Source organism: Daldinia vernicosa (assembly GCF_022497035.1).
Source record: "Daldinia vernicosa strain CBS 139.73 unplaced genomic scaffold F5Y00scaffold_48, whole genome shotgun sequence".
Lineage (NCBI taxonomy): Eukaryota > Fungi > Ascomycota > Sordariomycetes > Xylariales > Hypoxylaceae > Daldinia > Daldinia vernicosa.
Window position 1 is genome coordinate 10952 of NW_025953964.1, and position 26478 is coordinate 37429.

Sequence of the window (26478 nt, forward strand, 5' to 3'; positions counted from 1 at the left end):
AGCGGATACAATGTTACTATGTAGTGTGATAGCCCCCCCTTTTCAACATCCTATGAACCTACACCCCTTTTGACTTATTCTACAAATTTTATTTAAGTCATGAAAACATCAAATTACAATATAGAAATACTTGCTGTTCAACATATACTATCCAGCATTTTTGTTCCTACGAGCGGTTATAAAAGAAAGGTAGATATTGTGGTATCATGGCTAACATAAGTAACCGAGGTGAAGCAATGCTAGCCATTCCTGACGGCCACCAATATACTATATTTACATGGCTAAGGATTTCCCACTCGTAAATCATACTTCGAACCCACTTGTTGCGCTCGCTATGCATCTGTGAACATGCCTTCTTTCTCTCCCATTTCTTTGTATTGCTAACATGCATAGCACTTATAACATTGGTCCTTTATACCCCTACAGTTACATTAACAAGACTCATTATCTTTATATCTTTTTGTATTAATGTAGCCATATAGTATATGTACATAGATGTGTATGCTCCAAGTTGGAGTGAACATACGTATCTTCTTTGTCTAATGAAACAATTTCTTGAATCGTGTAAAAGATAAGGGAATCTATTATTGGAAACCCATGAAATATATGCGCACTTATAATCATCATTGTCTATTGCCGGCGTATAGAACCACGGAGAACACCCGGAAGTATTATTTACTGCCTGAAAACAAGTGCTCATAAACACTCATTTGGTTCATTCATACCCACAATAATGGATAACGAGTTACAGGGCGAGCGTGATCATCAAGATCAGGGATCTCAAGCCGAAGAGTCGGAGCTGGACTTCGAAGTTGAAAATTTGGTATTAGAAGAGGATCGTGGCATAGATTGGGAGTCATGGTGGCAGATCATTGTACATCGAAACCGAGGTGTTCAAGAAGCCGAGCCGCCTGAATATCCAGACGAAGCCTGGAGTTTAGATGACAAGGAGGCCCCTTTCCCCTTTAACCTTAACGAAACATGGTACTGCGCCGCGCTTTTAATGCTGATAATTCTCGTACACTCCGAGTTAGATACGGAATGGTTGCTCCAACACGGATATCGGCGCTACCTCTTACGAATATCCTTTAGAATAATTCTCACGGTAGCTATCTCTTTCCTCAGCACGTTGGCGTTCGAAATTATTGGCAACATACTTGACCTGGCGAGGGAAGTCATAATCGACGTTATATCACTTCAGATAAAAGCTTTGTTTGTGGAGCGCCTTGGTTGGGGACCTGTTGATGACGAGGGTCGTGCCGACTGGGAAAATGGTGTCCCATTCTACCACGATACGGCGTATTTCCATCAGCCTATTATTGAGATGGTTAGTGGCATTACTATATTGACTTTCCACTATGTAGTTGCAGTAAAAATGTCATATATTCGACTAATAGTAGGCTCCGCTGTTATTGAGTTAACGAAACTAGTATCAGTAGACCTAGCTAAGTTTATTGCGGGCTTACCTTCTTATTTCGCTCTGCCTAGGCCCGAGATGAATGATTCATTCGGCGCGAGGGCTTTGCTCTGGGAGTACGGAGTCCCGTCGTTTATACAGGTGTGGACAGCGGCATTCTTATACTTGTCCGTCTTCCTATTCATGTCGAGAGCGGAAAAACCAATCATCCTAGGGCTAGGTGGTCAAGATCCCTTTTCTAAACTTGCTTTCCAGCTTCTCCGGGCGACTGCTATGCACCTGTTAGCATACACGGCCTACCAAATCGCCTGCAGTTGCGTGATCGTTGCTCAAGCGCTTTTATTCCGGTTTGGCATATATAATTTGTATGATTCCTCACTTGGTCATATATTTATGAAGAAGATTAACATAGAGCTGTGTTTGGGTTCTGGCTTATGGATTATGGTTGCGCACTGGGTGGTTAAGAGCGCTTGTAGATGGTTCGTCGCTATCTGTTGGCCGTTATGGGTTTCATACATCGCATGGCTATCGATCAAGACCGAGCAGTCAACCTGGCAGAACTGGATTGTATATGGATCGCTGCTCGACAACGATATGAATATACTTGATCCGGATAAGAGAGTTGTCTCGAGGGCAATGATGACCACTTTGTGCGGCTTGAAGAGCTCGTGGCCGGCTAGAATGAGACTAAGTACGGGCGACAACGTAGACTAGCTATATTCTACGTGTTGGTATATAATGGCTAACGGAGATATTATTGGGTAGTTATCGGATAATTACGAAGTGAAGATATATTGTAGGTCGATTTCTTGATTCATCGGGGGTATAGGAGATAATTTATCACATGTTACATTTGAAACTTCGTATTATTCGTTCTACGCCGTCCGCCGCCTTAGGCTCTATTGCCTACCCAAGTGTCCCCTCATATCTCTTGTAGCTGGTGTTAAATTATATATCACCTGAGATGTCCCATATGACGATAGATTCGCGAAGAAATACCCTGAGTTGACTACGACGCGTCCCGTTCGTGTAGCGATGCTTTCTACCTAATAATCCAGAGTTGCAACTGATATTTCTATTTCATTAAGCTTATGAGGTTTACGAAAGGCGGCAGGGAAATAGCTAGCAAAATAATGTCTTGCTATTTGGATCATAGATATGTTCACTGCCCACCTTCAGATATTTTAGCCCTGTTATAAAGACACCAAGTAGAGCCGCTGATAGAACTAGATCTTCCACTCGTATACATCATCTATGAATTTCCTCAAGTTGTGATATCTGATCGTCTAATAGCTGTGCCGTTGCTAATGCCTTAGATGCTCCCTCCATTCCCCACACGCGACGACCTACTCGAGACTCATCATCTAAGAGTCATTGGCGGCGTACTCTGTTTTTAGTAGCGGTGGACCCGGACTGGATGCATTTGTTACTTCATGACCTCGAAAATTGACATCATTGGTCTAAGCTTTTGAGCCCCTGGTTTTGGTCCCGTCTTTCAGAGGCTTCTGGGCACGGTTTATCCCCGGAGCCCAAAACCCGGGCCCCTTTTTAGCGTTGATCGGCCTGGTTTGGGCTCAAGGGGATAAGCGCTCGCCTCATTTTCTTCGACGCAGGTGAATCAAGTCAGCTCCCGTTTCTGCCAGCTCATAGGTAGTCATGCCTTCAACTACAACTCTATATTAATTCATATTATGGAAAATTAAAATATAATTTGAACACGATGACGTCACCTTCGGGCGTAAAACGGCCGCTCAAAGCGTCCAGCGGCAATCCTCAAGCGCAGAACGCGCCGGTAAAACGCGTCAGGCATAAGAGCTCAAGCAAAACGAGCACGGCGGTCTGGGATGTGACCGGCCGCTACACCCTTAGCTGTGCAAATAAGTACCAGCCCGTGGATGCTGACGACTATGTTCTAGATATGCGTTATACGCATACTAGCTCTCATACGTGTCAGCTATATGCCTTCTTTAATTTCCCAAATCTAAATCTTACTGGCAGAATGAGACTATGCCCGAAGAACGCGATCGCTTCAAGTTCTAATGGCAAACTATTTCTCTCTGATTTTGAGGCTGCATGCGAATTGGCCGAGGATGTGAGACCAGGCCCGAAGTCAAAAGAGTGGTTGATGAGGGTATGTAGCTTCGAGGGCTCTTTATCTTGGCCTACCCCGTGTGCCGGACTTACTAACGGTGCCCGCTTTGGGATAACTTCATTTGATCTTTTCCCTTGATTATGAGGTCTCTGACTAATCTCTTGGGTAGTGGCGCGGCGAAGAAGACGGCTTTAGGTTAGGCGGGGAGACTCGGGCACAAGGTCAGTTCCTGTTCGAAGAGGAAAATGACCTAGGCGAAAATAATAAAGGCCCCAAGATATGTGTTAAGTTCGCCATGGTGTATAAGGGAAAACATTTGATCCTAGAGGGGATGCAGCAAGATACGAGCCCCGAGAGCGACGAGGATAAGGTTGCCGCCGAAGACCCGATGGCGCGAACCGATGCGTCCCGGATGCTAGAGGATTGGAAGCAGCTCTATGAGCCTCTGTGGGAACAGAAACCTCCTTCCGATACGGAGGAGGATGAGCGAGAGTTGTTGGCGTTGCAGGATGCCGGCGGACCCCTGCCCAAACCTCACAACAAATGGGAGAATCCTCGTACGGGAAGGATCATTTCGACAAAGAATAAACCCGGTCCGATCCCTGGATTCGTCGTCAACGCGGGTGCGACGTCACGCTATCTTGAAGAGCGCCCTGATTGGGCTTGGAATGTTATGGGAAAGTACGAGATTAGTACCATCGGACTAACTAAGGCTTTGGGTGTGTCCGAAGGCGAGCCTGTGGCTATGACCATGACGGTCCAGATGGATAACAATTCGAAGCACCAAAAGGCTGGACGACAGCTCTGGGCTATAATCGAAGCTGGTGATTTACTCGCCCTCGCACGCTTTCGACCGAGTCCTATGCCTAATAGTATATTAGAAGACTCCATAGAAGTCTTCGAGAAAGCTTGCGTCCTGAAGCCGGGGGTATGGGTTGGCCCCAAGCCGCGAGGAACTCAAAACTGGGAGATGCGTTGGAGGGGGTTCTCGGACGCTAGCTTGCAAACGATGGCAGAGGATGCTATAGGATCGGAAGTTATGTTCACTAAAGACGACCAGGGAAAACTAATATTCAGAGGCAAGATGATAGTCGAAGACGAGAGCTTTCTTGTGGTAGGAACCCGGGTTGCGCCTACGGAAGAGAGACGCCCTAGCGCTCCTACAGTCAATACCGAATGGGCAAAGTATCTCAAGGGGAAACCTGCCATAAAAATACGGAGGCATCTGGAACATATCATTGTCCTAGATAAATACTGCCAATCTACGTTAGTCTGAGCGTGTTCGTGCTGACACCTTAGTCTAAGCTACGATTATAATCACTTATATCATTAGTAAGTGCCTTAATATTTTGTATATATCTATCTGGTGCCTCGAGAAGGTTAAGTCTAGCCTAGCATTGGATTACATTTAACTTCTTTAGAGATCTAAAGGCATATTATGCATACCTGCTAATGTCATCTCATTTGAATTAGCGGAGTCGCAAATGCGTCCAATAATGAAACGCTGATCGCGTAGTTCTTGTACAAGAGTTCCAGCTCAAGACTTCAGTTACAATCATTAAAATGAAGTCTACCCAGAACACGGGCTCCACACCGCCATGGCGTTTACTGCGCAAAGAAGAATATTGATTCCGCCTTGCCAAGGCGCTTCTAAAGTTGAGCGTAGCTCTAGACGGAATTAGCGCAACGGCTCGCTTGAGGAAACGCTGCGAGTGGCTGGTTGAGCCAAGTCGGTTCTCAATTGGGAATCAGCTGAACAATAGTCGGTTACGTGTATAGGAAGCGAAGTGGGCGAGGCCAATCAGATGCGAATAACCAACTTGGTGCGGCTGAAAGGACCCTACAGCTGCTAGAACAGGCACTTGACAGTGAGCTCTTTGCGACTCCTCGCGATAACAACCTTGATTCCTAGTTCCTTGGCTAAAGCCCAATACTAAATGGCACTTATTTAGGCACAGATGCGGGTTGGGGGTGACTAAAAGACCCTTCGTATATATCAAGGCTGATTAGGGCTGATGCGGGGGGGGAGGGGGGAGGGGAATGGGAGGGAACTGTCTATAAAACTACCGGGCTTGCGCTCCCGAGAAGGCGGTGCTGATATTTCCTCAGAAGATCTGGCAGGGCTTATAAATTCTAGCAAACAGTCCATCGCACGGCTTAGTATCTAGCATCTCGAGAGCGACGACCCTCGAATAGGAGAGACGCGGTCGACCGAGGAAACCTCTGCGTGGTTATACGATAAAGAACAGAATTAATACTTGGAGCGACCACCCAAATGGAAACGGCAAATGCAAATAAGAGAGGGGAGGTTATCATCCCGACCCCGGCATGGTTCATCGCGCTTCGAGTCTTCCAAATTGTCTTAGCCCTCATCGCAGTGGCTTTAACAGGCTGGTGGATCCACGGACTATACTATGACGAGCTCGGCTTTGTTATCGTCTGCGTAGGTTTCGACTTTTTATTTTCAGGACTTCTCCTTCTTTATAGTCCTTCTCGTCTTGTCGTCCTCTACCCCCATTCTCCCAAAGCAGATAAGTTCATAACTAATGCTATTCTCTTAACCAACAGGGTATATTCACTTGGATCATCGCTGTATACGCACTCTTGGCCGAGAAAGTGTCGTCTTGCCGGCGCGCTTACAATACGTGGGCGATCCTCACGCTCGATGGGCTTATGATTATATTTTGGCTAGCAGCCATGGGTGCCACCGCGAATCGGCGGAGCAAGTTCACTGTACCCGTTACTGCTAGCTGCGTCAGCGACGGTAGTACGATTAACAGCGGCCATTGTGCGGTATGGAAGCGCGCTGGTGTGGCCACGAATGGGGCTCTGAGTATCCTAAGCGGGATAGCTGGCGTCTGCGCCCTCGTCATGCTATTATTCGTCCCCACGTTCGCTTATGTATGCCACTATTTTCGTCTCTCGTTTGCCGGTGCTTCAACCGACAACCCCGAGAAAGCATCTGCTGCAGGCACTACCCCCGGAATAAATCATACAGGCGTCGGTGTCCCGGGTGCTACAGAGCTCCAAACAGGAATCCCACCGCAGAACTACGCGGCGAACCAGTCACAACCTCTTTTACATCAGCAGCCTAATCAGCAATGGACCCAGCAGACGGCATACCCTCAGGTCGGCCAACCACAGTATCAGCAGGGCCAGGCATATGATCCCTACGCATCGCAGAACGCTGGATATACCGGTACGACAGGCGTATACCCCCAGCAAACTGGCCAGCCTGCTCAGCCATATAGCCCCCAGGGTACGCCTGCCCCTTATAACATGCAAGGCACACCGGCTCCGGAGCAGCCGTACCAAGTGCCTTACCAGTCAAATACGCAATAATTGATGCCAACAAAACGCTTGCTTCTTAATGGTTGGGTTTTATAAGCGACACGGTGTTGTGGCTTTGGTTTCTTATGGTGTACGAGAATATTTAAATAGTGCATATCTAACATGTGTATGAACCTATTCGATCTGGCATAGATTTAATTTATACGGACGACCTTTTAGCTCAGAAAAAGATTGCACATAAATCTACGCCCATCATCGTCATCATTAACTATCATAAATGACTCTAAGGTGTATGGTACTTGTCTGAGGTCCTACTTATAGATCCGAATAGATAATTTCTCATTGTAGGATCGTGTAAACCCAGGGGCTAATGATGCTTTCGCCTGGACACCGGACATCTTCTTTCAGCATCGGATATCGGGATTGAGAGCACATCTTGTAATGTAAGAGCTAAAGCCAACTACGCTCCCACCGTGTCTGCCATAGCCTGCGGTAATGGGGCTTGAATCCAGCATGTCATCGATCCACTTCTGGTACCGCGGTTCGGCATCTAAGACGCTGCGGGCCATTCCCAGCGGAAATAAATATAGGCAAGCTTGGTCGTCGAGAGCGTTACACTGCTCATGGCGTCGGCATTGCCAATCAAAAACGCGACAAACTTCAATGGCGGGGTCTCGGATGGAAAATGCGACACCAGGCTGAACTAACGGCTCGAACGAGATGCTATGTGATAACGGTGGTGATTGTGGCGACAGAGCTGACGAGGTAGCAGCACGTCGTGCGCATCCTTGTATAATGGATTTCGCCTGTAACGGTCTAAGCTTCCATAGGAGAGTCATCAACCACATCAGGGCGGAATTATAGAGCATGATATCATTAGCATGCGCAGAACGATCAAACCGCAGGCGACCGAGTTCTTTCGGATTGCCGCTGAATTCTGAGTCCGCGGGAGAAGGAGTATTTGATTTCCACTTGTGTTTGTCTACAGAGACGTATTGGCCGTGTTCGCGTTGCCAGTCCCAGCGCCAGCGAAAAAGTTTCTCTAGTTGAACACCGATGCGTTCGCATAAATGCTCCTGGCAACTCGAACGCTTATCTGAAATGAGAGAAGGTGTAGCGGAGTCGTCCTCTGGACAATAACTCATGCTGTCGACATGAGCATTCTCTTCTAGCAAGCCTGGTATGGCGACTAAAATGTCAAGGAGCCGCGACTGCTGGGGCTTCGCGTGTGGGTCTAATGCGTATGGTATGTCTTGCCAGGACGGATCTTCGAGAAATATTCTTCGCCTGGAGAATAACGAGGCAATTAACTATAAGCTGTCAGCGACTCAATTCGTGGGTGTCCAGCTGAATTGCATACTAGCGTGGCCCTGGCAGCCTCGAAGGCGTTCCTTAAGGGCTGCTGCTGAAAGGCCCTTGGACCACATAGCATTAATACTTTTTCAATAGCTTTTAGATGAAAGACCGCAGCAGTTCTATCTGTTTGAATTGCCTAGGTAGTATCATCAGACTAGAGGTCTTTAACTTGGGTTTGGCGACGACTTACCGAAACCATCATGAGGACGAGAATAGGCACCACTAGCCTTCGGTTGTCGTAGCCCGCAACGTTATCTCTGCGAAGCTCTTCTGCTAGGATCCTCAGACATCTTCCGTACTGGGCCGCCCCCTTGATCTGGAGTTCTTGTATCCTATTATTCAAGCCGAAGCTCAACTGAGAAAGGGCCGTCACGGCATCGAGAGAGAGGCCACCCAGTTTACCCTCGGATGCTTGGTTGAGCCAAATGGTTCCGTAGGACCTCCACACGAAATTTCCGAACATGTGAGCAGTACACATATCTCTTTCGAAAGCATCTAAACTAAGTTCCGGCGGCGGCACGAAACTTACAGGCACCGGCTGCACAATACCTACGAATTCAGGCATATGCAGCCGAGATGCAGGAACCGGGGCCAGAGAAGTGTGTCGCCATTGCGTAGCTCTCTGATAGCCTAGGCATTCGAAGCCTGCCTTAATACAGCGGTAGCATTGGGGTTTTGCTTCGTCTGTTTCCAGGTTTAATAACGCGAACTTATCAGATAAGACCGATCCGACAGAGAGGGTTTGTCCTTACCGCACTTGACTCTCCTTTTACGACACGTATTGCAGCCCTTGCTCCTGCCAGCTACTCCAACCATGATGTGCTGCTGTATATATGAGTTAGCTAAGATGGTGTAAGATATGATCAAGTAGGTAGTCTCGCGGGCCGAAGCGGGGAAACGTTGGCGACTTCAGAACGTGCTAAGTTGCACCTTTTGACGCATACGAATACCATGATATAGAGGCATAGCCACAAGAATGAAACATGCAAAATAGGCGTGGCAGTTCATATAAAGTTCCAGGTGTGGCCATTTATTAGAGAAGCGGCTGTGCCCGTTTAATCGGGCACATTTCAGGAGCTCTCGACAGAGTCGGACGTGGACACCAATTCCGGTCGGGTAGGGTGATGACAAAAATAGTCGAGCGAGAACGAGATAAGCCAATAGGTGAGCTGTCAGTGATTAGACCATCCAAACCCGTTGCTACATCACGAGTGCGCTAGATCTGCAGCAAAAGGGTTGCATACGACGTTACCCCTGCCCCCGGTACTGGATAGTCGCGATACCGATACCGTTGGTCAATCCACTGAATGCGGCCCGGCTTACTATAAACTCAGTCTTCGATATTGTATAATAACGTATCTAGTTTAGACTCTCCAAGGGATAGTCGATTATATCAGGCCGATCACGATATTCTATCTGGGTAGGTAGATAGTGAATTGGGTCTATGTTATGTTCCGAAATCTCGAAAGAACAACAAGTACCCGTTGAGCTAGGCATAGTTCAACGTTTGCGTAATGTGATAGAGGAAATTTCTAATTTTTTTATGACTCGATAATAGGTAGCCGCCTCACCTTACTGTTAAGACCGAACGGTTTAAAATACTTATAAAGGGATCCTTTGGGTATCACAGGGCGTAAATTAACGCATATGGCTTATTTTTCTCCCTTTGGGATGAGTATAAGTAAGAAGAATGTACATAGGTCTGAGTCGAAGGATAAGAATACCTTGGAAATTACCCATATCTACCTGCATATAGGAACCTAGTGTAACACATAGGGCTGGACGTTTCGGCCCCTGGATCCACTGCCTCGTGGTGTTGTATGTACATACATACTAACCTTAGGTCTAGATAGGTTAGTAGGTAGCCTTAGGTGAGTTAGTAGGTACCTACCTAAGCTATCTTTCTAGGATGTATTGTACATATATAGTTCAGGCCCACCCCCACAATGATTATGCCGGTCTCCGGCAAGAACTGCTACATATACGTTTAATACCTACAAAGAGGTATCAGGTAGCGCAGTCTGTCGAATCTCACGCCTGTATATTTCATCTTCGAACACCGCTAAAATCTTCGCTCTTTCTAGTAATTCTTAAGCCCCGTATAATATTTTTATTGGCTCGGGGCTATTCCGATGGTGCGGGATTCGATAGACAGCGCTATGTACCTAAATACATGTACCTTAAGTACCTAACCTTCTAAATGTAGGTCAGCATAAAGTCGGCATAACTTTGCGTCTCTAGTTCTATACGACTACAACGCTGTAAGACCGCGTGATTCCGCACCTATAGTACCACCAAAACTTTCAGCTGAACTACTCTGTACGACCCCACGCCACGCTCCCCTACAACACGTGTGCTGTAGGTACATATATCGTTATAATATATATTTCAGGGGCAACTTCCATCTACTGTAACCCTCGGGGGATGTTCGAGATGCAGATGGTGGCTTATGTATCACTTCATAATCCTCCGAAGGATTCTTAATCACTGATAGCTCGTTCTCTTACATATGGTTGCCACCGTTAATGGAACACGCCGCCAAAAACCGGTTTCCCGTCTGCCCTTAAAGGATAACGAGATGACAACATACATATAACCCAAACGGCGCTGCTACTGTAGCGGTGGTGAGGCTATGTAAAGAAATCCTACGACTTAGCAGAACTGGTAGAATTGACAAGACAAATAATGAGACTGATGGAAATACACTACAATATCTAATTGCTATTTTAGGGACAATCTTATTATTACCACTGTATTATTACCTAGGTATATTATACATAGTGATGAGTTTGGTCTGCTTGATGACTTGTGCACAGACATCGATTACCGTGTCGTCCAATCGTCTTCATCGTCTTAAGTAATCGTTGTCAAGCCAAGCTACCTAGCAAGCCTTTGTTTTTCCTGGTCCCGTCCCGGATACGAGATGGAGAACGAAAAGTCGCGTTGGTTCGAATCAGCTCAGCCCACTCGCGGCCGGGACCTTGTCGAAACGGTCTCACAAGCCCGTATTAAAAGCTTTTCTCAGCCCGAAAGCTGAACGCACTCGACATTTCTTAGGATTCCCTCTAAATTGTAACCTCGTCATTGCATAACTATAACATTCGTTACCTCCTCAAAAGCAATTTATTATATACTCGCAACGCCGTTTCAGAAATCACTCCAATCCCGAATCCCGAAAATGGCTTCATCCGTACCTACACCGACGCCGTCCTCCTCGGGTTGCGGCGCGCTACTCTACGTCATCCCAGTGCAGGACGCGGCGTGTGCGCTACCTGCGACGGGCAACAACACCGACATCTTGGGCGCGTGCTGCGGTGCTGCCGACGTAGTCTCTTACTATGACGGATGCGGACTCTACTGCCTCGCCGCGGGCCAGACCGTTGGCGACCTTACCAAGTGTCTAGGCGAGAAGGGGGCCTCTCCTGGGAATATCTTCTGCAACCAGAACACTACAGCCACAGCCACCGATACGGGGGCGCCTCTACCTACCTCGGCCAGCGCTAGCATCGTTGTCACACATAGCGGTGGCTCGAATCCAACCCAGAGCAGCGGCGACGGCGACAGCGACGACAACCCAAGCTCAACGGAATCTCCCGGCGCCGCTGCTGGCCTTCGACCCGAATATACTACCGTGAGCACCCTAGGATGTACAATCGTAGCCCTACTCTTCTCAGCAACGGCGATCGGTGCCCTGCAGCTATAGATTAATAATAGATGAAGTTGGAGGATTTTTTTGGGCATGGCAAAAAGGTGGAAATAATGGGAGCACTACGTATATATACCTCCATCACAATCGGATGCCAACGAACTATACTATACCACTGAGGATTTACAGCGCCTAAGTTTACCTTGCTAGGGTTATAACCAGTCGTAAGGGGGAGTCTAGTTTAGCATTCGTAGCTTAATATGTAACATATTTTTTTTATACAGAATCCCATCCTGTTCCTGTCGAGCTCGTAAGCACCATAACCTTGCCTGGGCTCTACCGAAAGCAAACATGCTGAAAGGCCCCGATTTTAAGCCTCCCCTTAAATAGATAGGATAGTACACCACGTAGTCTAGAGCATTCGTACAACTCCAGCGCCGTCTCAACTAAAAATAAAAATAAAAAGGTGAATAGCTCTGATTAGAAATAAGAGCACAGCTAGACGTTGCTGTGGCGGGCTCGCTTGCGTCCGCTTCCTGTTGCCGGATGCAGCTTTTCGTTCCGCTCTCGCTTGAGCTTCTCGTCCAACACGCGAGCTAAAATGCGTTAGGGTCACGATCTCCCTCGTACAGGTATCTGAGTAATTCGGAAACTTACTAAGTACATCATAACCGAATTGCGGAAATTCCAAACATAGAGAACGAAATTCTTCCTCCGCCTCCGCACGTAGCGTGTGGCTGCGGGTAGCCCAGAAGTTGGCCACGGGAGCACGGACCGTCGTATCCTCCTTGTTGGTGTATTGGTAAATGTAACGGGCATACGTGATCTCCCCCTTTGCTGTCGAGTTGACGCAGTGAATCTTACTGCTCGCGAGGCTCTTCAGCTTGTCCATCCCGAACTTCTCGGCTAGGGTATAGACGCGCGCATGCTTCAGGAGCTGATCACCGGTCTCGTCGACGGCGGGGATAGACGGGTCTTGTTCTAGTAGTCGCTGACCAGGAAGCTTCCTAGGGAAGTAGTCGCCGGTATAGAGGAATTCTAGGAAACAACCGACGGCGTCTAGCTCCTCGGTCGCGAGCTCTATCTGTCGCGGCTACAGAAAGGTATTAGAAGATGGCAAGACACAGAGTTATAATTGCTAGCAGGATGGTGTTAAAGGGACTTACGCTTCCATCGTCGGTGAAGGCCGCGCAGGCATCGGAGAAGAAAGGGCTTTGGGTGAGGAGGGCCTGGTGAGCAGCGAGGATAGTCTCCGTTTCGCCGTTGCCGACAACCAGAGTCACGACAGGACTGGTAAGATAACTTATAAAACTAGTACGCGGTTCGATGTCAGCACCCTCAGCGAAGGGCAGGTCTCCGCTACTATTTCTAGCAACAGTGCCCTCAGCCTCGTCACCCTCGGCCATTTCAATATCGGCACCTGGATTGCCTTGCTGCTCCTCGACGACATCCTCGGCAAATTCCTCTGACATATTCGCGGTCAGGAGAGTATATATTTTTTGGATACGCGATAGGTATTGATAATGGTAGGGAGTACCCAAATACGGTAATATGTGCTGTAACTAATACCTATCAAAGAATGTTTTTGTTTTGCTGCAAGCGTGGGATTGTAAATTGTAGATTACAGATCGCGACTAGGCAATTGAAGTACGGGACGTAGATAAATTACGATAAAATCAATGAATGACTTTCTGAACGAGAGTATATGATAATTTGATCTGTGATCTGTATGTGAGCACAAGATGCGATTAAAAAAGAATATTGTCGCGGTTCTTCCTAGCTAAAAAGTTACAAGCTAGGGGTAGGTAGGATAGTGTCATTCGAGCTTTCCTCATGCTTGGTTGGCCGGGAGAAAAGTCGGGTGGGTTGGTCCACTATACCGCCCCTCCAATTGGTCAAAGCTAGAAGACGGCTTCCTGTATGTACCTTAGTAGGTGCCTTAGATGTACCCCATGTATGTAGGTACATGCATACATACATGCACGTATGTACACCATGTATGTATCACCTATAATTCTTCCCAGGCTTCACACGATTCTTGATAAATTCCACAATTTGATAAACTACTGAAAAGCTCCTTACGACCACCTACTTTAACGCACCACGACTCATGGACGTCCGTTTCAACTTAATTTCAAAATATAAGTACGTTAAGATATAGTTATAGTTAGTTACCTATATAAAGAAATCCTGCTGTTCATCTAAATATGGCCCACTATCATGAGTTAGTAAAATAGCGATGCATCAACTGCAGCACGAGAAACATACCTTATATAGCTCTAAGAGTCATCATGCCAGAATGGCTTCCCATGGACGAAAACAGATATAAGATAGTTCTCTTTTACATGTAGGACAACGGTATTAACAGAGACTCGTGGCTTGGTTATTAATTCTTTGTGAGAGTTGACCGTAAACGTCCTGCTTTATCTTAAGAAGCGAGAAATTATCAACTCTATCCTTTTTCCTGTAGATTTGTATATCTACCATAAGCTCTTATTGTTTCGTAGATCATCTAGAAGCGTCCTACGTATTTTATCTCAAGCTCTAAGCTACCATCTAGCTGCCCTATTGAACCCTTCGACTCTTACACCGTAACATTTGCTTAAAAAATGGCAGAACCGCAATATGCACAAGTCCCTCCTCTCCCGCCCGGGCAGAGGCATCATTTATTTATGCCTACCGAAGTTCATAGAAACTTGAACGAACTAAAGCTGAATTTTAATAACGTAGTGTCGAAATGGAAATATGAAGGACTCGAAAGCTTCACTATAAGAAACATAGTTGTTCGCTTAGGAGTCAAGGAGGGTCATATAACTAAGACTCGGTATCGTAGACTAGTCATAAAGCGAGCCCTCAGTGACGAGTCCGAGGACTTGCTAAGGAACGAGATCGAAACAATCCAGGTCCGAGGTCATTAATATTTCGAATATCAAGTTCGCTATGCTAACAACAGAGTAGTCCATGCACCCCGCAGAGCACATCATCCACCCAATAGTCACACTTGAATATCCGCCCCTACCAGGAGCCGCTGGAGGTGCTGGAGGCGCAGGAGGCGCAGGAGGTGGTGGCTCTGCTGAGAATGCGGCTGATGAGCTTACACGACTATTTCGACGGGTAACCGTAGGAGCTAGGGAAGTGATTAGGGATCCTCACATCCCTTCTCGGCTAAGAAGGGGAAGGGAAGATCGCAGAATGACTACTAGAAGAGTCATTAAGGAATTAAACTTAACGGCGCTAAACGACTACCCCTATATGATATCGGAGTATCTCGAGAATGGCACTTTAAATAGGATGTTAGAGAGAACTTTTCGACATCGTACAATCATCCCGAACCGAGTCCTCTGGTCTATAACCCTCTGTAGTATGTCACCTATTTTTTTATTTTTAATCTTAGAATGTAAATTCTCGAATGCTAACCCCCAAAGTGGTGAGGGCATGTATAGGAATGGCATACGGGAGGCCGTCGCAGGAGGACCGCGACGCCGGACGCAGGGGAGAAGTTCCAGAGCCGAGATTAGAAACCATTCCACCGGGTGACGTTGGTCCAAGAGGTTTAGTCCATGGGAGTATCTCCGACCGTAATTTTATATTTGGTGCCCCAAACGATTTCCCGGAACATAACCTCGTGGCCCCTCTTAAGCTCGCCGGTTTCTCGCAAGCACACATTATCGAGGATGCTCGGGGCCCAAAGGAAAATGCGTGGTGGATGGGACAAGTGAGTGAATACCTTGGATACTATTAAAAATGGAAGGCGATATGCTGACCTTCCCCCGAAGGTACTTTTCATCCTAGCTATGAACGATTACACCCGTCAAATCCTCACTCAATCTATGGCGCAGCCATCATTTCATAATGGAATTTGGACGACTGCAACCTTATTATATGAAGCAAATGAGACGATTGACTTGGATTTAAAGAATCTGATCGGTTTCTGGATGAGCAACGACCCGAACTTGCCGGTTAACTTACGACATGTGCTCCCCCTAGTAGAACTGGCTGTCGAGACAAGGAACGAGGCGTTTTATAATGGAGTACCCCGAGAGACGGACGCCTCCGTTAAAGCCTTCCTACAGCTTATGATGTACGACGCAGATGAACACCTACCACTAATGGTAGAGCATATGGAAGAAGTACCACCAGGAGAGCTACCGGTAATTCTTCAAAACGATCCCCTTTTTGATGGGCCTGCCGACGGTGAAGACGGGCCTGCCGACGAAGACGACGACGGCGCCGACTTTTTTGACCCCGGTCCAGAATTTCATGCTCCGCATGACTTTCCTGATCCAGCAGTTAAGCACCCGCCGGGTCCTTTGCCTCCGCTGCCTGACCCCCCTGCTCCCAATGACGGGGGTGGTGCTGTCGCTAACGAGGAACAACCTCATGACGATCTTTACGACTAAAGCCCTCTATGAATTCCTACGTTATCTGTAGAATGGTTAATAGGTGCTAATACCGAGTTAGTCTTGGGGTACCTAGGTATTTAACGGTAATTTACGAGTCTCCTAAGTTAGACTCTCCAGAAATCCCCCAAGTTAGATTATAGGATAACCTAGTGACCTAATCTACTCTGTACTATACCTAACGTTTAAAATTGTATGATTCTTATGTATTAGGTTAGCTTTACAATGTACTTAAAATACTGATATCTTTTGCCATGACCTTCGCGTATCGCGTGTCATAAATAGCCTTAACAGTCATCTTTGATTTCCTTGGGTTCCTCGTATTCATTATACTCGACGCATGCCCATCTCCTCTCTAAGATTAAATCAAGTTTATTCAAATAACTTTCCCCCTATCCCCACCTAGAATTCCCAGAACATGTAGTATAGAAATGTTAAATACTATCCGTTTAATTAGATCGAAGTACCCAGTCCATGCTATGGCACCATAGGTTGAAAGAGTCTAAAAATTCATGCTCAGCTTACGTTTATTATGGTTAGTATCTATTATGCTAGAGATAAGTTTCATTGATGTAAGCCGTTTACCATGAACGCCTTAGCTAATATATTATATTTCTCGCTGAGATACTTGTCTTGGCTTCGGGGTTTCTTAGGCGTCTCATAGAAATCTCTCTATCTACGGCTCATTCTTGGAATCGAAAGGGTAGAATGCTATAGTACGAGGTGATAGTTTCGAAGAATACTGAAATATCCGGGCCGGTGGGTTGAATGAGCGACATTAGTAATGCTGGCTTTTATATTAGTATAATTATAAGACATAACAGCAGACACCCAAACATCATAATAATAAGAGCAGATATGGATATAGAAGAGCACCGTTCTCATTGTGTTGGGTCTGTGAGAGCACCATACTCTGTAGACGGGCCGAGTAGCTCTTTGAAAGGCGAATTTATAGCCTTAAGAAAGGTCGGGTTAAACTTTTATCGTTGGTTGGTATATTTAACGCCGGGGCGAGGGGGAAGGACCAGCCCCCGCAGACCTCCCTAGGGGTATGCGGCATGCAGAGCTATCTAAAAACTAATATATAAAATATCTGTCTATATATATACTGTATTGGTCTTTTAATATCCTGCAAATCTAACCTTAAAAGGCATACATGATGATGTTCTAGCTGCTCTTGTTGGCTCCTCCGGGTGCGCTCGTGTTCGGTGCAAAATTGGTGTTCGGGGGTCGCCTACTGAGGCGCCGTTGGTTCGCTTATAAGCCGTGCTGTGTCACACCTTCGGGGGTGTGAGGTCTATCCTAGCTGTAGACACCGAAACTTTTATCGTTAGGCACCTCGAAGATATATAAACACGCTGGTCGCAGTTCATGCTCGTCATTAGCTTAACCAAGTAAATGTCCTTTCCCCTGCTCGCGTATAACCTTTTGTACGGTGTCGAGGACCGTGGCATGAAGCGCCTTAGGGGCAGCAACGAAGCCATGATTGGCGCTCATCTTTCTTCCCACCCCAAGGTCAATTGGTTTCCCATCAATATCCGTAATCTTACCACCAACCTCTTCAAACAGGAGCACTTTAGGCAGCTACAGTTAGTAATCGCTTATTTGGTTGTGAATTTTAGGGGACTGAGTATGCCTTGGGATTGATAAGACCTTTTAAACGGCCAGGCGGAGGAATACTGATTCCAGGGATAGGTTAAGAAATGGTGGAAAGGGAGCCTTTGATGTTAGACTAAATACGTACTGGCTCCTGCGTGATCCCATATTTTCCCCGTCCGACTTCGCTGCTTGTAAATCCAGATGGTCATATTTGCGAGTCCGATACCAAGAGCTACCCATCGAAGAACCCATGCGAGCAAGTCGCAGCCTCTGTTTTCGATATTCAGCTTGTCCATAATTAATTGATGGACATCGTCTACTCCCGAGTCTAACATGTTATAGCAAGATACCGGCCGTAAGGCCTGTGATGATTCAGCTTCAGTATGCGGCTCGATCCTACGAACTTGGGCTTCGTCGAGCGACGACGCTATCAACGCGCGAGTGTAGGTGCCATGACCTTTCACGGCGAATACGATGCATCCCCGACCCGTAGGATCTACGGAGGTATTTGTAATGGGTGCCACAGCGTTGGCAGAAATGGTAGGACAACCGACGACGCTGAGGACTTGACTGCTTCCTTGTAATAACGCGACGTTTATCGCATATGCTTCGCCTCGGACAAACGTTTTTGTGCCGTCGATCGGATCAAAAACCCAGACTCGCCCGGCTTGCGGGCCACCGGGTTCACCAAAACCGCACCAATCGATCATCTCACACATTTGATCGGGTGTCTCTGGTAGCTTACAGAGAGACTTTGCTTGGTCGTCCTCGAGTCTTCGCAGCAACCTCCACACCCGGTCTAACAAAACGGGGTTGGCCCGCAAATCTGCTGCCGATTCCTCCCCAACAAATTTATCGTGAGGGAAAGCATGGTGAATAGTAGCGGTTAACAATGCTTGAATGGCGAAGTCGGCTACCGTGACAGGACTAAGGTCATCTTTCTCGATGACTCCTTTATCTTCAACTGAGATCACGGCTTGGCTGAGTTTAGCTGCCGATTGGATCGCCGCAATTGCAACTCTTAACTCTTTAGAATATGGGCTATCCATTTTGAATTTTTCTTTTAGGAATAACAATAATAAGGACTCTCCTAACGCCGATCAATTATATCTACATACAATGTAGTACATGTGATGCTGTTTGTTTCCTTACGGCTGAGATTTGATTCGGGATTGTGTGCTCCGCCAGCCGAGCGGAAACCGAACGGATCCAGCTCCACTAATCTACGGATTAATGTAGATCTACATGCAATACCTCCATGTTACGTACCTAGGTTTCACATGGTTACATAAGCCGGTATCATAATAATACAATTAATTCGCTCATCACTTGAGCAACGAGGTGAGTACCTAGACCTTGAGTTGTGTTATTATAGTTAAGAGCTCGCGAAAAAAAGGAAATGACGTAGGTATAGGATTATATATTAACATTGGAAAATTGGGGCTGAAGTTAAGGTTTGTTTTGCCGGCTGCCTATTAGGTTGTTGGATTTGGACGGGCCCGGATACAATAATCGTCGAGCTTATATTCCCGTCTTTAATCAATATTATTATCAAGATCATGTTAGGTACATGTTATAGTTCTATATAAATCATTAAGGTATACATAGTTTAAAAGCAGTTGGACTTATAAAAGATAGGGTGTATCTATTCGGATGATCTTGGTCGCGTTGTTTTAAGACATCCGCCGGAATGCCTATGGCGTCGATAATATTAAAGCGGTGGCAATATCGGGTAAACCGGTTTTAATTCTAATAGGTTGCACGTCTAAGCCCGGATCCGTCTAATCCCACGACGGCTTTGTACTATATATGGAAATAGTACAGAGTCCTACACCACTTATAAGTTAAGCCGGCCAATCACATCTACAGAAGGCCGCCCTACGTAGTAAGACAAACACGTAGTGTCCGAAGATCCCGAAGCTACCCACCGCTCAGCTTCTCGGCCAGCCTTCGGGCTCCGGCCAACTTATGTATATGTACTCGATCTTACCAAAGACTCCCAAGCCCCCCGCTCAGCCCTACCTACGATTTCTTTCGTTTGATTTCGGTCGTTTGGTTTCTCTCGCTTGCTTGTATCCACCACTTTCTCGCTTCGAGAGTATAATATGTGACAAAAGAATCTTCCTCCATCAAGGTCGGGGAAGACGAAGATGGCCAACTTAAGACAACAACCTTCATCCTTTCGACGTTCGCTCCTCGGGTTTCTCCAGGCGGTGTTTGCCATTGCTCTGTTTGCCATCTTCGTCATCGTCTGGTTAGTGGAAGGCGGGTCGATTCCCCTTCCCGAATGGGCAAAAGCGTGGAACGGCGTCTCACCTGAACTGCAAAGGACTTATGCCGCCGCTCTAGTCCCAGCGGTGTGCATTCTAGCGGTGCTCTTCATCGGCGCCGGAATCATTCTCATGACGAGAGAGCAGAGGCAAGAGAGGAACAGTGCTGTCTAGGGGACTCACTACCGCTGCCTGTGCCAAAGATGGGGAAAGGAGTCGACCGGAACCAAATTGTTTATGCGTGAGATGCGCCTCGAGGTACAAACGCCACATCCTCGCGAGCATCGTGTAATCACGGAATTCCGAAGAACGTCCCAGCAGCGCAATCCAGCCACCTCTTGCTGTGGGTCACTATAGAATCACCATTATACCCGGGAAGGCTCGGGTCCGTCTTCTCCGGGTTTATATCCGATTCAAAATCTCGCCCCATACTATAAGTTATACAGCTCAGAAACGAGCAAGCCCTTCTCGGCGCCCTATTTGGACTTCTTCTACAAAACCGAATATCGGATAACCGTTTCATACGAATATATACCGCTGCTGCATATCAGCTCACATCGAAGTGCAAATCCATCCACCGGGTATTAAAACATATACACCTACCTTATATGGATACTTACCCAATATTCATTCGTGGAAAGGGGGCATCTTTTCTATCGGAACCCTTTAGCCAGCGATGCCGCGGTACTAAATTCAATTTTGGTACAGGACTATGTACCAAGTTTATAATGGGAGGAGCAGTCGCCGTATGTCCTTTTTTAAAGAAGATCGTTTCCGCATTTTATTACTACCTAAGCATTTATGAGTTTACGACGCATTCCGGGTGTTTGGGTAAGGTATTTTGGGATGTGCATAAGACCGGGGGGTGAATGACGTTGAATTTAGGAGTGCGGCAACTTGCATCAGGGAGTATAGGGGCGATACCATAGAGCTTATGTAGGTATATATTTAGCTCGGCCAATCTTACATTTTTTGACCCGAGATTACCTTAGGTAGTATTCTTGACCTAACGGCACGCAGATGAATATCTAGATGCCTTAGGTAGTCAAAGTAATCCTGTCCTACTGCGACCGTAGTTCTTCCTGTGCTAATGTTGTTGATTTCACAACCATTGCTCTTAATGTGTCGGTGTGCACGGGGCATACGAATCCGGCGATCTCAATAACGTATGCATAGATCCACCGCAACCATGACTTTGCTATTACTTTTCTATCACCAAGATCCAGGACTGACTGTTTTGTTTTCTAGTATCTAGGTATGTTCTTGGAGTTACTGGAAGTGTGGCTGATACGTCTTGCTTGAGCATGAAGTAGAATTAGAATAAGTTAAGCATAAACTAAATAGGTATTTTAAGTACAAAGGTTTGGGCCAAAACTCTTGCACGTGTAAAAGTCCTTAGCACCGTATTCGAACGTCATCCTTTTCTATTAATACTATATATTAGCTACCTGCTAAGCTAAAATTTAAATAGTGGCCCGTACGTTAAGTTTAGGTACCTGTTTACCATTATGTTTATAGCGGCATTAGCCACTACAGCTTAAGTAATACCGTGCGGTCCTTTTTTTACTCACACGTGGTTTGCCAAAACTAGATGTACAAGACTTTTGGCCCGGACCTTCGTATACTATGGACTTTTAATAAATTCGGCTGCCCTCTCGGATATGGCGTAAAGTGTGGCAGTTAAATGGCCGCTAATCTGCATTGGTAGCACGGACGCGTCGACAACACGAACATTAGATGTCCCGTATACCTTGAACTTAGGATCAACGACTCCTCCGAGCTCGCGGGACATCATCGAAGCTGACCCGATAGGATGGTGATTAGGGGTTACTATTATTAATTGCGGTCAGTTTGGCACCACTGGAGTGTCTCGTCTGCCATTGTGACGGTCTTACCGGTTCTTGCAATGAAAGTCGCCCATTGAGCATCAGTAGCATTGCGAGGCAGTGCTTCGTCTCCAGGAACTAAATTACCAATTACAACATCGCTGATCGGGCTTGTATACCAGAGGTCTTGTGAGAGCCGCCCAAGCTCGGTCTGGATTGAGAGATCGAAATCGATCAAGAAGTACTCTGGGTCAATTGCGGGATCGCTAGCCTCGATTGATTTGAGGTGGACACTACCTCGAGAGAAAGGCAACAAAGGCCAAAATGCTGACAGGAGGATATTGCCGGAAGCTGAGGTTAGGGTTTCGGCAATTGTAACATTGTCCTTGAAGATTAGGTTGTGTTGTATGCGGAATATTTTTTCTAATTGGTGAGCATCAATGGCTCTGTTATTAATATCCGAGACCTTTTGGGCCCATTCGGATAGTTTGGTATATGTCTCCTCTGCTACTGCGGAAGTCTGTTTACCGAATAGGTCTTGAGCTGTGGCAAATGTTGCGTACGGCACAGTTCCTGTCAGATTGATATTTGAAGTGTATTCGAGGGCTACGTTGGGCTGGTCCTGCAAATGTTCACCCACTCCGGGGAGGTCGATCTTCGTTTCTATGCCGTGCTCTTTAAGGATACTAACTATGTCAATATGTGTATATGACTGGCTAACGCTTCAACTTACTTTGGATTCCCAACCCCTGAGCGTTCAAGGATTAGGGGGCTTCTTAAAGACCCGGCGGACAGTACGACTTCTTTCACTGCGCTTATAGCGACTGTTTGGTCGGTAGTATCCAGGTATTCAACACCGTCTGCCAAGAGCGTGTTGTCACTTGCTAACGAATTCGCCCAAGTTAATTTCGTCACTGTTCCCTTAATAATCTTGAGGTTAGGTCTCTGCTCAATAGGATAGTAGAACGCTCGAGCGGCGTCTTCCCGAATGTTTGCGTCCCTATCTAATGTCTGTGGCCAAACATCAAACCCGCGTGTTTCACCACCATTAACGTCTAGGTTTAGGGGGTAACCCAAACTTTCCCAAGCCTGTTGAGCAAATTCGTAGAAGGATCCGTTAAGGAGTCTGAATGGAAAGCCCGTTTTCATCAATCCATCCTCACCATGATATTCTGCATTGAAAGTGGCACCAGCGGCCTGCTGGACTGTAGTGGGGGGAGAGAACTGTTCGACTTGCTTGAAATATGGATATAATGTGTCCCAATTCCAGTCGTCGTTCCCGAGAGATTCCCATGCGTCAAACTCAGCCTTGTCGCCTCGGATGTAAGTCATACCTAGACTACATATTAGCGGGTTTGACCAAGAGATGAGGCCGTATTAGACCTACCATTGATTGTACTAGTCCCTCCAATGGCCTTGCCAGCATGGAAAGGGATTGATTTATTATCAGCTCCCGGCTGTGGCGTCGTGGTATATTGCCAATCGATCTCGGTATTTAAGGCGCGGAGGAACGCGCCAACGTCTGTGACATTAGGGTTGTTACGAACATCATCGCCCGGCTCGACAACCACGACTTGGACATTCGGGTCTTCTGATAATCGATTTGCAAGCACAAGTCCGCATGTACCAGCGCCGGCGATCACATAGTCAAAGGTTTCGCTTTCTGCCTTGGCACCAAGAGCGATGAATATTAGAGGAATGGCTAGTTTCATTGCCGATGAAAAACTCCCATTAAGATAGAACCCATCGATGAGAAGACTACGCTAGGATAGACTCTCTGGAATGCCGACGTTAAACTTATGAAATATCATACCGTATCGAACAGGAGGATTCTTTAGAGCCATGCTGGCTGACAAGAAATATCGCTACGGACCGAATCATCGCGTCGGATTGCCGTTCTAGGACGTGATAGAACTGAATTCCCGGGCGTTTTCAGCACCATCGCATATCATTCGCCGCCTTGGATCGTCTAGTCTAGGGGCTTGTCTTAATAGGATTGCGGGGAAGCTAGGTACCTAAGGTATTTATTGCGTAACATTCTCCTTGCTTTGTAGTGAATCGGTTTAGATGTAGCGCCGCGTAGGGCTGAGAAGCTAGAATGGAATCATTTTCCATAGATTCTACCCTTTACATTTACTAGTTAAGCAGATTATCACTCTTTGAAGTTGCCGGAAATTACACGTGGAGGGGTTTAAGTCATAATAAGCAATCCATGCTTTCCCGCAAGCTACGATCATAGCTATACGGCTTTCTTAATCAATTGCTGACAATAGATGGCTTAGCTAAATTTTATCATCTTATAATAACATGTTATAATTTACATCCCAGCAATATCCGAAGGTTAAACTAGTTGGTTAAAGAATTAAGTTAAAATATTATTATTAAAGCCATTCGTATTAAAGTTACTTTAAAAACGCAATACGTTTACGATAAAGTTTATATATAAATTATTATATAATTATATTAATTTTAAATTAATTAAAAAATAAAATTTATTATTAAATTTTTTATTTTTTAACGATTTTAAAATGTTTACTTTTTTAATTTAATTATATTACGTTATAATAATAAACGATATTTTCGAAAATATATTTTTACGGTAAACGTTTAAAAAATATTTTATTTTATAATATTATTTTACGGATTAAATATTAAACCGTTAAATATAAGAAAAATATTTAAAAAATTATTAAAAATTATTTAAATATTAAAAAAACGATTTAATTTAATAAATTATTACGTTAAATCGTATTAATTATACGTTATTTTTATATTAATTTAAAAATATTATTAAAAAATTATTAATTTATAATTATTAATTTTTTATTTTTAATATATATTAATATATATAATTTATAATTTATTATTTTAATGTTAAAATAATTAAAATTTATTTAATTAATTATAAACGTGTTAACGGCGTTATAACCGATAATATTAATATTTTTTTTAATTAATTTAAAATTTTTTATATTATTAATATATTTTTTAAATATATATATAATGTTAATAAAATAAAAATAATAAAAAAGGTTAAAAATAACGGGATAATTATCGATAAAGTTTATAAAAAATATATTATTATTAAAAATTATTAAAATAATATATTTTAATTTAACGGTTATATTATATAAAGTTATTTATAACTTTTATAATTAATTTAATTAATAATTATTTATTAAAACTTTTAAGCTTTAATATTTATATATATATAAAGGTTATATATAATATACGTAATTATATATTATATTTTTTTTATAATAAAAAGTTAATTAATTATAATATTATATATTTTGTATTTTAATTTATTATATAATTATACGTAATTTTATATAATATTACGTATTATATAAATTTTATTTATTTAATATTAATTAATGTTTATTTAATAAAAGTAAATATAAATAATTAAAAATTTTATTAAAAATAAATACGCCCGTTTTTAAAGTGTTTAAAATAAAAAAAAATAAACGTTTTTAAACTTTTATAAGTATTTAAAGTTTAAATTAACGAGTTTATAACCTTTTATAATTAATTAAAAAGTTATTATATTAATATAAAACACTTAAAATTTAAACTTATAAACTTATAAAATTTTAAAAGTATTTAAAGTTTAATTTATAAGTTTATAACACTTACGTTTATTATATATAAAAGATTTATTATTATAATTATTATTATTTAAAGTTTAACCGGTGAATTTATAACGTTAATAAATTATAAAAATAATTTTTTTAATTAATTTATTATATTTAAATAATTATATACGATAATAACCGACTTTTTTTTTTTTATTAAATTTTATCGGTAATTACTTTATATTAATAATAAACCCGTTTTATTAAACCTCGTTAATTATTATAACATTACTTATAACACTTTATTCGTTTATACTTTTACTTATATTTTACCTGTTTATATAATAATTAATATAATTAAAATTTAAAAAAACGTATTTAAAAATTATATCGTTAACGAATATAAGGATTTAAAAGGCTTTAACTTTAACTTTAACGAAATTAAAATAATTAATAAAAGAAATATTAATTTATTTATTAATATATGGTTTTTTTTTTTTATTAATTAAAGTTATATAAAAAGGTTTTTTTATTATTATTTTTAAAAATTATTTAAATGATAAACGGTTATATATTAAATAAAGGTTTTATTATATTTACGTATTATTTTCGTTAATTATTTATATTATTATAAAGTTTATTACGAAAATTTAAACCGTTATAACGTTAAAAAATTAACGGCGTTTAATAATAAAAACGTTTATATCGACTTTTTAATCGTATAAAAATATAAAAAGGTAATCGTTAAAAAAGAAGTTAATAAAAAATTAATAATTTAAAAGTTAACCGTTATAATTATTTTTAATAAAGTACTTTTAAGTAATAAAAGATAAAATATTAAACAACTTTATTAATTATACGAATTAATTATTTAATCGTTAAAAAAAAAGGCTTATATGTAATTATTTTTTATATAATAATCGTAAAGTTAAATAAAGTTTATAAAGTCGTATAAAGTTTATAAAACCGTATATAATTTATATAACATTAATATATAAACTTA

At 43.6% G+C, this 26478-nt stretch overlaps 10 protein-coding genes across 10 annotated transcripts; 6 read left to right on the top strand and 4 right to left on the bottom strand.

Annotated features, from left to right (window-relative positions):
• Positions 1 to 733: 733 nt before the first annotated feature.
• On the top strand, positions 734 to 2131 carry F5Y00DRAFT_264917 (uncharacterized protein; the record flags this gene model as incomplete). Its single annotated transcript, XM_048011724.1, has 1 exon — positions 734 to 2131. One exon carries the CDS (start codon positions 734 to 736, stop codon positions 2129 to 2131), a length of 1398 nt encoding a protein of 465 aa, XP_047861951.1.
• A 1006-nt stretch (positions 2132 to 3137) lies between these two features.
• Positions 3138 to 4785, top strand: F5Y00DRAFT_254868 (uncharacterized protein; the record flags this gene model as incomplete). Its single annotated transcript, XM_048010220.1, has 2 exons — positions 3138 to 3548; positions 3679 to 4785. 2 exons carry the CDS (start codon positions 3138 to 3140, stop codon positions 4783 to 4785), a joined length of 1518 nt encoding a protein of 505 aa, XP_047861952.1.
• Positions 4786 to 5555: 770 nt separating this feature from the next.
• F5Y00DRAFT_150322 (uncharacterized protein) lies at positions 5556 to 7028 on the top strand. Its single transcript, XM_048004520.1, has 2 exons — positions 5556 to 5952; positions 6078 to 7028. The coding sequence occupies exons 1-2, from the start codon at positions 5785 to 5787 to the stop codon at positions 6849 to 6851; spliced, it is 942 nt and encodes a 313-aa protein (XP_047861953.1). The 5' UTR covers positions 5556 to 5784; the 3' UTR covers positions 6852 to 7028.
• Positions 7029 to 7204: 176 nt separating this feature from the next.
• F5Y00DRAFT_264920 (uncharacterized protein) lies at positions 7205 to 8972 on the bottom strand (the record flags this gene model as incomplete). Its single annotated transcript, XM_048011725.1, has 4 exons — positions 7205 to 8110; positions 8161 to 8292; positions 8347 to 8840; positions 8909 to 8972. 4 exons carry the CDS (start codon positions 8970 to 8972, stop codon positions 7205 to 7207), a joined length of 1596 nt encoding a protein of 531 aa, XP_047861954.1.
• A 2015-nt stretch (positions 8973 to 10987) lies between these two features.
• On the top strand, positions 10988 to 12079 carry F5Y00DRAFT_150337 (uncharacterized protein). Its single transcript, XM_048004522.1, has one exon. It carries the CDS (start codon positions 11335 to 11337, stop codon positions 11857 to 11859), a length of 525 nt encoding a protein of 174 aa, XP_047861955.1. The 5' UTR covers positions 10988 to 11334; the 3' UTR covers positions 11860 to 12079.
• F5Y00DRAFT_150336 (uncharacterized protein) lies at positions 12080 to 13603 on the bottom strand. Its single transcript, XM_048004521.1, has 3 exons — positions 12969 to 13603; positions 12460 to 12895; positions 12080 to 12398 (listed from the first exon to the last, which is right to left on the bottom strand). The coding sequence occupies exons 1-3, from the start codon at positions 13272 to 13274 to the stop codon at positions 12301 to 12303; spliced, it is 840 nt and encodes a 279-aa protein (XP_047861956.1). The 5' UTR covers positions 13275 to 13603; the 3' UTR covers positions 12080 to 12300.
• An 808-nt stretch (positions 13604 to 14411) lies between these two features.
• Positions 14412 to 16202, top strand: F5Y00DRAFT_272301 (uncharacterized protein; the record flags this gene model as incomplete). Its single annotated transcript, XM_048012948.1, has 4 exons — positions 14412 to 14705; positions 14761 to 15163; positions 15228 to 15517; positions 15579 to 16202. 4 exons carry the CDS (start codon positions 14412 to 14414, stop codon positions 16200 to 16202), a joined length of 1611 nt encoding a protein of 536 aa, XP_047861957.1.
• A 1095-nt stretch (positions 16203 to 17297) lies between these two features.
• F5Y00DRAFT_244747 (carbohydrate phosphatase) lies at positions 17298 to 19426 on the bottom strand. The gene is made up of 3 exons (XM_048008876.1): positions 19071 to 19426; positions 17947 to 19019; positions 17298 to 17776 (listed from the first exon to the last, which is right to left on the bottom strand). The coding sequence occupies exons 2-3, from the start codon at positions 18848 to 18850 to the stop codon at positions 17589 to 17591; spliced, it is 1092 nt and encodes a 363-aa protein (XP_047861958.1). The 5' UTR covers positions 18851 to 19019; positions 19071 to 19426; the 3' UTR covers positions 17298 to 17588.
• Positions 19427 to 19951: 525 nt separating this feature from the next.
• F5Y00DRAFT_264925 (uncharacterized protein) lies at positions 19952 to 20245 on the top strand (the record flags this gene model as incomplete). Its single annotated transcript, XM_048011726.1, has 2 exons — positions 19952 to 20055; positions 20131 to 20245. The coding sequence occupies 2 exons, from the start codon at positions 19952 to 19954 to the stop codon at positions 20243 to 20245; spliced, it is 219 nt and encodes a 72-aa protein (XP_047861959.1).
• Positions 20246 to 21614: 1369 nt separating this feature from the next.
• On the bottom strand, positions 21615 to 24142 carry F5Y00DRAFT_244749 (putative GMC oxidoreductase). Its single transcript, XM_048008877.1, has 4 exons — positions 23285 to 24142; positions 22631 to 23231; positions 21967 to 22583; positions 21615 to 21901 (listed from the first exon to the last, which is right to left on the bottom strand). Exons 1-4 carry the CDS (start codon positions 23607 to 23609, stop codon positions 21696 to 21698), a joined length of 1749 nt encoding a protein of 582 aa, XP_047861960.1. The 5' UTR covers positions 23610 to 24142; the 3' UTR covers positions 21615 to 21695.
• Positions 24143 to 26478: the final 2336 nt, after the last annotated feature.

Coding starts and splice junctions, on each gene's coding strand:
- F5Y00DRAFT_244749 (XM_048008877.1), bottom strand. CDS start 23,609: ATGAAACTAGCCATTCCTCTAATATTCATCGCTCTTGGTGCCAAGGCA. Junction 22,584..22,630: donor TCAGGGGTTGGGAATCCAAA/GTAAGTTGAAGC, acceptor TGACATAGTTAG/TATCCTTAAAGAGCACGGCA. Junction 21,902..21,966: donor GACTTTCATTGCAAGAACCG/GTAAGACCGTCA, acceptor AATTAATAATAG/TAACCCCTAATCACCATCCT.
- F5Y00DRAFT_244747 (XM_048008876.1), bottom strand. CDS start 18,850: ATGGATAGCCCATATTCTAAAGAGTTAAGAGTTGCAATTGCGGCGATC. Junction 17,777..17,946: donor ATGGGATCACGCAGGAGCCA/GTACGTATTTAG, acceptor AGCTGCCTAAAG/TGCTCCTGTTTGAAGAGGTT.
- F5Y00DRAFT_150337 (XM_048004522.1), top strand. CDS start 11,335: ATGGCTTCATCCGTACCTACACCGACGCCGTCCTCCTCGGGTTGCGGC.
- F5Y00DRAFT_150322 (XM_048004520.1), top strand. CDS start 5,785: ATGGAAACGGCAAATGCAAATAAGAGAGGGGAGGTTATCATCCCGACC. Junction 5,953..6,077: donor TCGGCTTTGTTATCGTCTGC/GTAGGTTTCGAC, acceptor CTTAACCAACAG/GGTATATTCACTTGGATCAT.
- F5Y00DRAFT_150336 (XM_048004521.1), bottom strand. CDS start 13,274: ATGTCAGAGGAATTTGCCGAGGATGTCGTCGAGGAGCAGCAAGGCAAT. Junction 12,896..12,968: donor CCTTCACCGACGATGGAAGC/GTAAGTCCCTTT, acceptor ACCTTTCTGTAG/CCGCGACAGATAGAGCTCGC. Junction 12,399..12,459: donor ATTCGGTTATGATGTACTTA/GTAAGTTTCCGA, acceptor AACGCATTTTAG/CTCGCGTGTTGGACGAGAAG.